The sequence below is a fragment of the Wasmannia auropunctata genome, unplaced genomic scaffold (genome assembly GCF_000956235.1).
Source record: "Wasmannia auropunctata unplaced genomic scaffold, wasmannia.A_1.0 LD335883.1, whole genome shotgun sequence".
Taxonomy (NCBI): Eukaryota; Metazoa; Arthropoda; class Insecta; order Hymenoptera; family Formicidae; genus Wasmannia; species Wasmannia auropunctata.
In genome coordinates, this window is record NW_012027007.1 from 112,568 (window position 1) to 122,248 (window position 9,681).

General features: G+C 39.4%; 2 protein-coding genes across 2 annotated transcripts in view; one reads left to right on the top strand and one right to left on the bottom strand.

Annotated features, from left to right (window-relative positions):
• Nucleotides 1–5,161: 5,161 nt before the first annotated feature.
• Nucleotides 5,162–6,946, bottom strand: LOC105455701 (glutaredoxin-3). Its single transcript, XM_011699205.1, has 2 exons — nt 6,739–6,946; nt 5,162–6,319 (listed from the first exon to the last, which is right to left on the bottom strand). Exons 1-2 carry the CDS (start codon nt 6,786–6,788, stop codon nt 5,683–5,685), a joined length of 687 nt encoding a protein of 228 aa, XP_011697507.1. The 5' UTR covers nt 6,789–6,946; the 3' UTR covers nt 5,162–5,682.
• A 978-nt stretch (nt 6,947–7,924) lies between these two features.
• The window catches only part of LOC105455702 (lymphocyte cytosolic protein 2-like), a 9,097-nt gene continuing 7,340 nt past the window's right edge, over nt 7,925–9,681 (top strand). The window contains exon 1 of the mRNA XM_011699206.1: nt 7,925–8,177. Coding sequence (XP_011697508.1) covers nt 8,094–8,177 — 84 coding nt within the window. The 5' untranslated portion in view covers nt 7,925–8,093. The remainder of the gene's footprint in view (nt 8,178–9,681) is intronic.

Below are 9,681 nucleotides of genomic sequence, written 5' to 3' on the forward strand. Positions count from 1 at the left end.
TATTGGTCGCGACTTTTCTCGGTGCCGCATTATCGTGAGATAACGAGGAGAAGAAAAATGTATAAGATGTATTTCATTTGATTGCGAAAAGTGTTAGGCCTGCAGTTTTCTTATCTCAATGTAACAAATATATATTCTGTCACATTGTTTTTATTTAACATCATTTTATTTTCGTAAAACGCGTTTTTTGCTTCTGCAGCATCGATAAATCGTATCTCAATAAGATTAAGGTTCATTAAGGCTCGTTGAAATAGACACTTCGCTAGGGCACTGAACAATAAGAAATTGAAGGATCGCGACTCGCCTTCTCAAAGGTGATAATACTTTTCTCATCGGAATGTGATTCCGCTTCTCGCGGACGAAAAATCGGCCAATAATCGCTCGCCTTTTCTAATATATTCCGCCTGCTTAATTAAGTAAATTGTCATCGAACAATCGATCGACGCGAATGATTTAAAATCGAGTCTCGCGGAAGGATCGAGATATCACATCGGACAAGCAAAAGACCCGTTGGCGATCGAATAATAATCGCCTGATTCCGATTCACTATCATCGCACTTTCCAACGAGCAAACAAATTATTCGCGGGTTGCACAATCTTATGCCATCAATTATCTTCGTTGACCTTTCCTTTGCACTCGCGAACGTTGCCAAAGTGAAATTTAGCATTGCGAAAGCGATTGAATAATAAGATATCTAATGCATATTATTTCGGAGAATATCTGTTTTCATTCGAGATATAAGACAGATAAATATCTTGTGAAACATGTCCCAAAAATGAAAGGTGTATTATTATAGATATTTGTAAAATATTAATTTAATTTTAATATTAGTTAATTTTTGTAAAGTTCTTTCGTCTCTTTTTTTTCTCTTTTTTTGGGTTACATTTACAACTGGAATAATTATATGATTTATGTAAGAAAAATAAGTAATTTTTATGCAACACGAAGAAAAGAATTAATCACCGTTAAGGTTGTCTGTCATGAATTATTTGTGAAAAATAATGAAAAAAACTACTTTAATTTATTGAACGTTACCTGAATTGTGTTTATTCGTATTCAAAATTCTTGAAATTATTTTTCGATTCTCTGAAAGATAGTATAACGGGAACACAGGTACACAAGGCTCGTCGGAAGTCGGACAATGGAGGAGAGTAGAATGAAAGGTCGTCTGGAAGGAAAAAAGAACGTTGAAAGAACTCATGCAATTTTGTTTCTCTCGTCTCATATTCTTTTTTTCAACTTCGACCACAGGTACGTTGGTTTCCTTTTTGCATCGCCTCGCATGGTTGCTTTACGAGTAATTTACCGTATGGAAAAAATTCCACAAAGGAACGGTAATCGCGCGACGTTCGTCACTTCAAAAAATTGGTTGTCGACCACAGAAAATTTTAAGTATTTAAGACAGTTTGAAACTTTCCAATTAGATAACGTCATCAATTAAATAATGTCAATTCTAATACTATTCTTAGAGAATGGATTTTATTAATTTGTCGATATCAACTCTATTTTCTATCGTTCATCTTTTCTTTTTATTATACCCACGAAATTTTCTCTCTCTTTCTCTCAAATTTTACATCTTATTATTTATATTTGAATTAGAAGACGTAATTAAGCTCAACTTTTTGATTTTTCATTAAGCAGGACATCTATAGTGTGATCATAATTGGGGGAATTTTACGACAATTGAATAAATTATACTTCGCAGAAAAATAAATTGCTCGTACGCGGATGGATGATGAAATGTCATTCGAAGATCCGTAAGATGCGGAACTACACAAAAAATTACAGGATCGATGCGTTAATAATAATGAACGTGGGAAACGACGCAGATATGTTTGCATAGCGGCAAACGTAACGTTTAATCATATAGGCCGTATATCATTATTATATTGTTTTTGTTGGAATCGGAACGGATCATTGAACATTGAAATGCCGCCTGGCGGTATTAGCGTTGAAAGAAAAGAAATGTGATAATAAGCGGTCTCGCCGTGATTTGCGCCGCTTCGATCGGGAACATATTATTACTATGTAAATTTTTATACATAGTTCTACTAATTGCGTAACAAATGCTCACCTTTCGGAACGGTAATGATATCGAGCATTATATATACCGAGTACAATCTATTGACAATCTATTTCGATATCTTTAGGAGATACACGCAGGGTTTACTGCTAATTAAAATTATCCTATTAGCTTATAATTAGCTATTGTTCGAGTCTTTCGGATCGAGCATATCCTGAACGAAAAAGTGGGGATTTGATGTAACCCGTTGCAGGATTAAGGAAACTCCTATTACGTAAATGTCCTTCAGTGACGTCAGAGAATCGATCTCGAAAGACCTAGGGGCGGTCCGCTTACGTCACTGTGATGACATAGCATCTCCCTCTTTTCCTCTTCCGAGAAATGCAAATAAAAGGAAAAATCGATGGATAGAAATTACCTGCCAAAAAAAAAACATTTCCGAGAATCGGATATTTATTCGGTCATTCATTCGTGATAAAACGCGAGAGACAGAGTGTGAGAAAAAATAGTTTCTTCTGTTTACAAGCTGTCTTATAACTATGTTCTTGATTGTGAGTTCAATGATCTATTTTTTAATAATTAAAAAATAGATCATTAAATTCAAGAACATAATTAATATATAATCATAATAATACCAGAAAAAAAATAAAAATAATACTAGATACCATAAAAATTTTATGAATGTAAAATTTTAACATAATCTTTAATAAAAATAATACCATAGAAAATAAAAATAATACTAGATACCGTAAAAATTTTATAAATATGTGTAAAATTTTAACATAATCTTTAATAACCATTATACATTTGTAAATATATGCGAAAAAGTTGGGAATTATGAGTAACACAATTTATTCGTTTGCACGGAGAGAATTTTTTTTAAATTTACCCTGCAAATCATGTTAATTGTGGGACAATATAATATTTAGGCAAATTTTATTGTGCACTACAATAAATTTTACTGTAAAATCTTATTGTAGTGCACAGTAAAATTTGCTTAAATACTATATTGTCTCACAATTAACATAATTTGCAGGATAAATTAAAAAAAAAATTCTCTCCGTGTGGAATGTAACTCGATCGACCTGCATTTGCAGATCATATACTGAAAGGATTATTATTCAGACGCGTGCGTCATACATGCGCACGATTTTAAAATTAATTTGCGAATTAATATAAATATTATATTGCAACAAATACACATGCACATATATACATACAAAATTCGGTTTAAGCACTTTTTATCAGCTGGTTGCGTAGCGGTTATCATTCTGTCACATCGTCGTGATGTCATATCGCCGATTTTGCGTTTTAAACGGCGACGGTATACTCATTGCCGGTTACTCGCCGAACGGTCGAGTTATATTGATAATGAGACGAGTAAACAAAGGCGAACCCGCGCATTTTGTGATCCGGCGAACCCCAACTGGACGCGGCTCAGATAAGACATGTAGGCAATTCCTGCACATCCTATCGCGACACGCGATAACGAACGCGTGAAATTTCGCGGGGTAAACCAGCCATCGCGAGCCGGCATTATACAATAATCGAATATCACGGATGGATATTAATCTTTCGATTTCTCGGTTTCGCAATATGAATACCGTGGAATTGAATAGGGCAAATCTGTTTCTTTTCTTAATTAGAACGAAATAGGCGATAAGCGCGCGGCCGGCTTTTCGACGGACCGTATAAAACAAGCGCCGCTCGCGGCACGGGCAATTTTCGCCTTCCTCCCCCCCTCCCGTCGCGACTCGGCAATTTTTCAATTTACGGTAAAAGGTTGTGCTCTCGCAAATAGATCCGGCGTCGCAATTACGTCGTTGTCATTAAATTACGGGCACGGCTGTATGAATTACGCGTGGCGCGCACGTGTGGTCTACCTTAACGCTCGTGTGCGTCCGCGTCGCGTACGTGAAAAATTATTCGAAGCGGCTGCATTAATTCTGTCATGCGCTATTATCTAATATTATTTTTCTCACGCTGCGAAAAATCGAGCAACAGGATCGATGCGTTAAGTGATTTCGAGAAAATGGCGAGATCTTTTTTCCACGAAATTGTATATATAGTTTGACTGATTTATTTGACTGATTTACATAATTCATTTCTTCGCGAGATGTTGACGTTACTCCACAGTGTGGAGAATTATCGCTGTTTGTGGTCACGCGTTCTATCGTCCCTCCGCGAAGCAATCGAAAAATTCGGTCATCACCATCGTGCGGTTTCATTACGATAAACTTTGTTTCTGCAGCCGGGATTGCAACACTAACGCGATTAATATTATATATAACTGCGGGCGATAAACTGTCCTGCATGTATTCCGCTGATTTCCGCATTTGCGTCCCGGCAGTCAAGAAAAACATTAGTTGCAGCTGTATAATATTTCCCGATATTTTGTTTCTTATATACTTATATTTACACACATTTTTCATATTGCGTTATACGCGAGAAATATCGTGTACAAAATACAATGTATTGTATATACTGATAAAATTCTTCGGTAATACTCACGTGCAATATAGATAGGTACAACCTAAAATCAGCCTTCTGGAATTCATTTTTCATATTTATATGTGTAATTTAATCTTCCTGATTACGCATGTATTAACAAAAAAATTATATACATAAATACATATAACTTTTATATGTGATAAATATAAGTAATATAATGGAGCTATTAAATGAGATATTTCGTTTCCGCGCGTTATTAATGATGAAAAATAAAAAATCGCACAGTGAAAATATGAAAACGAAGAGGTGACTGGAAGCGTCGGCCAAGCAAGCAGCGATGCAACTCATGCAACACGAATACGATATTGGCGCCATCCGTAGGCGAATGTTCAAAGCAGAGAGGATCCTCTCTGGTTAAAAGCAACACTATTCCCAGTGAAGGACGCGAGATGGCGCTGTCTGTGACTTAAGAAACTATTTAAAAGAAAACTCAAATAATAATTGTGGTGGGACATTTTCATCACTCTAGTTGGTATGCGTGTACTTGTTGCCTCGTGAGTCTCGTGACTCGTCGCGTAAAGTTAGGTTAGGTTGAGTATGTTTGGATACGCGTTTACATCTAAAAAGTTTAGGGTCTACATGTGACAAATTAAGATTAAAAAATATTAATAACAAATCACACGATATAAAATTAAACAATATTTAACATAAGGATGAAGAATCCGATTATTAGCAATTTTTATTATACAATTGAAGATCTTGTTTACTTATAATTTTGATTTTTTTTGTTCTTTTTAATAAAATAGAAGTGAAAATAATAGGATGACGTGTGGCTTTGAGAACAATTGACTGATAGTCGGTGGGTTCAATTCCTATTCTCACCTTATGCTGCAGTTTTGTACAAATTGATTGAATAGTTAAAGATCATAAATGAATGAGTATAAAGTGAATGGTTGAAAATAGGTTGATGGGGAAGACAGGCGAATGGTTTGAAAATAGTGGAATATTAATAGTTTTTTTTTAACTATAATCCATTGTAAAATTTATTGCGCGAACAGAATTTGTAATTTTTTTTCCAAAAGCGAAATATTACGAAATAACATTAAAAAGATGACAGTTACAGTAGAAGCTGCTTGGAAAAATAATATTTATATATTATTTGTACGCGGAACTCAATGCAAAAGAAAATCCCATTAAACGTAACAGTCTACTTGGCATCTACACTCTCTTTCTTTGGTAGCATACTCTCTAGCTCGCCCAACTCGTTCATCTCTTTCACTATGTCCAAACCACCGATCAGTTCTCCGTTCAGGTACAATTGCGGATACGTCGGCCAATTGCTAAACTTTTTGAGTCCTTCCCTAACATCATTGTCCTGCAATATGTCGAACGACTTGTAATCCGCCTTGTAACCGTCCAGAATCGAAACGATCGTTCTGGAGAAACCGCACCGCGGATTCGCCGGGTTCCCCTTCATGAACAGCATGCACGGCGCTTGGTTCACCAGTTTCCTCAGTCTATCCTCGAGAGAGTCCTTGGCCTTCGCCGCGTCGAGCAGCGGGGCGTCCTTGTTGTTCAGATGATGCTTGATCTTCTCGGTCAACGCGGACGCATCGACACCGTCCACCCTGCCTATCACACCGCTGTTCCGCAGCAGAAGGACCGTGGGCACGACAGCTACTCCAGACTTCAGGGACACCTCCGGCACGTTTTCCGCCTCAATCTTGGCGAACTTTACTTCCTTGTACTGCTCCAGCTTGGTCATCTCCTCGAGCACGTCGTTCACTTGGGAACATTGCTCCGCCCACGGCGCGTGAAAGTGCACGACGGAAAGCTCCTTGGACCTTTGTGCAAGGACAAAAACACGTGCTTGTGAAACGTGCAGAAAAAAAATTCGCGAAAGAACAGTTACACTTGTGACACAGTCGTGTCACAAAGTACATACACTAATCCTCGAATAGAGAAATCGACAAGGAGTAAAGAAATGTTTACGATCGCGTCACATTTTCGCTCAAAAAGATCTGTCGCTCCAGAAATGTAAAACATTTATTTCACAAGGATATACAGATAACACATCTTCCGGTGTTAGGAATTTTAGGAATAAAACTTATAAAATTAGAATTACAAAATTTCGAGATTTATTTAAAAATTCCAGGAATAAAATAAAGTTTCTAAAAATTCTCGCGGGTAAGATATTTACGAGTTAAGTCGCGAGAAGAGGTTATAAGGTTTTTGTCAACCCGATCATACGCCGACTACTCACTTGACGAAGTCGTCAAATGCCTGCTCCGTGCTCAGCTCGACGACAGTCATCGTGTCATCCGTTTCCGATCGGCCGATTCACTTTGCGTTCCACTCTTCCGAAAAATGATTCGCGATACCGTGTCGTCGACAACCAACGCGCGTCTACGCGACCATCGGCGCCGCTCTCATGGCTGATGGCCGCGAGGTCGCCTTTCGGCGCAATCGCGCCGTTCGGAGTTCAGGAGCAATCGGAGCTTCCGTCACCGGAGTATCGGACACTGCAAAACGAGCGAACAAATAAACTGGATGTCGAGAGAAAATATTTATCGCACCTTAATTAAGCATTTGTTTATATAACATTATTAATAATATTCGTGATTATTAATAACGTTAAGTTAATCTTAAAATTAATGTATATTGATGTTAATGTTAATTGCGTTATTAATTATAATTTTGTTCGTCGTTCGTAAGAAATTCGCATTTTTAAATAAAAAGATTTTACAATTAATAAAAATATTTCATAAGTTATGGTCTAATTTATAGATCGACTTGAAATTTTTTAAGGCAAAAGTCGACATTTTATTAATTTATTATTTGTAATTTCGTAATTTTATTTTACGAGAACCGTGAGTAAAATTTTTATTAAAAGCGCCAACGCAAATGAGAGATTATGAAAAATTTCATTTTGCAACCACCGAGGGCGAAATGCAAATAAGAAATTACGTGACTCATTCTTCTTTCCAGTGAAAGGTATGTAGGAAGGGAGAGAGAAGGTGGGAGAGGGGGAGAGAGAGAGAGAGAGAGAGGAGAGAGAGAGATTTCAAAATCTATATCAAGTGACATATTTAATTCGTTTTATATCATTTTTCATATTTTCTTCAAAAAGAAATCGAATTGGTTACAGGGGAGTCATCGGAAATTAGGATCACGTGCCACGGGAGTCATATATCAAAGATAATTATAATACTCGTACGGTCACGTTTGATGTTGAAACTAGGCACGGGTCATAATACTCATAATTCATGCAAATATGCGAGGAAGGGGCTCTTACCTCGCGCGAGACAGACCTGTCAAGTCGCAGGTGCGCCACGAGAGAACTGACCAATCGCGCGAACGGCCACATTGGCCACCGGCGAGGGTGGTGGCCGGTCGCAAGTCGAGACAGGAGAGAGAACGGCGAGAACGACGGGAGCAGTGAGAGAGAGTGAGAGAGAGAGAGTGAGGAGGGGAAGTCGAAGACCTGTCAGACGGTCGCACGGCGCTGCAAAAACTAAAGCCGATGCAGACGCCGCCGGACGGCGAACGTGCGCGTGTGTCGACGGTCAGTTCGGCTTTTTTTACGTCTTCGCGCGCGCGCGCGCGCGGCGGCCCGCGATGTCCAAGAAGCCGTCGCGGGGCGATGCCCTCGACGACATCTCCACCTGGGACACGGAGGGGGTGCTCTGCCTGCTGCGCAAGGTGAGTGCATGAAGGCCACGAAGGCTAATTGTTGTCGCGGTTGTTAGGCTCACGTCGCGGTCGCGCCTCACTTCGCGCCGTTTGAGGGAGGTCCCGATGGAGGTGCAACTTCGCGGCGGACACCGACTGTCAAAGGCACCGCAGTTAAGAACGCGACGTGACGGAGGCGATGTCAAGGAACACCGCGGCACGCAGAGGAGAGAAAGAGAGACGCGAGGCGCACGTGCGCGTCAAAGACGGTAAATACGCGCGGTATTTATAGCGGCTATGTAGCGGCTTCTATTGAGAGGAGCGGATCGCCGCGCGGAAGAGACGCGGGGTGGGCTCTCCACAGGATTCCCGGACGATTTTCCGGCGATCGAGTTGAGGTTACCGACCTTCGCCGATTTTCTCTCTCTCTCTCTCGCACGCGACTCCTCCGCATTCGCAATTTGTTTTTATCTGCTCCAGAAATGTATCTTACATCGCTGAAGAGACCAGAGGGATCGAGGATCTAGCAAACTAAATCCTGACGCAGAAGCGTCTGGGATATAAGTTATTGAATATTTTGAATTATTACTTGCGAGATGCAAAGAAGAGGCTTCTGTAATTTTATTGTAAAAAAATAGGTATTTATTTAATAGATTTTACTAGAAAATAAATAATATATAGTAGTAGATACAAAATTGTCTGGCATTTGTGACGCAATGTGGGCATGTTGTTTATCACCCGAAATTTACACGTGTGTCTGAGAGGCGTTTCAAAGGTGTCTCGAAGATATCTTTCAGATACGCGTGTTGTCTGGGTATTCTTTAGAATAGAAACATATATAGGACTCTTTATCGGTTGAATGAATTTTACACATTATTTCAGAGTATCGCAGAGAAAGAGTCTTGTTTCTTTAGAAAGACGGAACTTTCCGATCTGCGTGTATAACGAGAGCGTTTCGCCCGAAGCATCGATCATCATGCGTTACTTAGGGACACTACTCTTCCTCGACGAAGAAGAACGCGGCCGGCGAAAGGGACGGGGCATTTTGCATTTCTTCACGCGCGCTTTGCGAATTGCGCTTAACTTTCACGCATTCCTCTCGGCAACGCGCTCGAACGCCGCGCCGGTTTAAGGAAACGATCCATTTAGGTTTCCTCGCTGCAACTTCATTTCCCTTCGACTTCACGGAAAGAATGTTACGCGGCCCAGATTTCTTTCTCGCGGTTAACGTTCCGTACGACTGAAAGGTGAATTTAATATGGATGGTAGATCTCTTCTTGAAAAAGAGAAAGAGAAATTGCCTTTGGGAAAGAAATTTGGGACTTTCCCGGTGATTCAGCTCAAAAGGACGTGAAGTCAGTAATAAGGAAACAAGAGGAAAAAATAGTTTTATTAGGAAGTACCTTATCTTATCCTATTCCAGCAGCGAGCTAGAAGTATTCGAATTAAATGAATAATTCGTACGTGTATGAAGATTTTTTTTTACCTGGAAGCATCATTATCGGACTATATTTCCTTTTTTTATTATCAATTC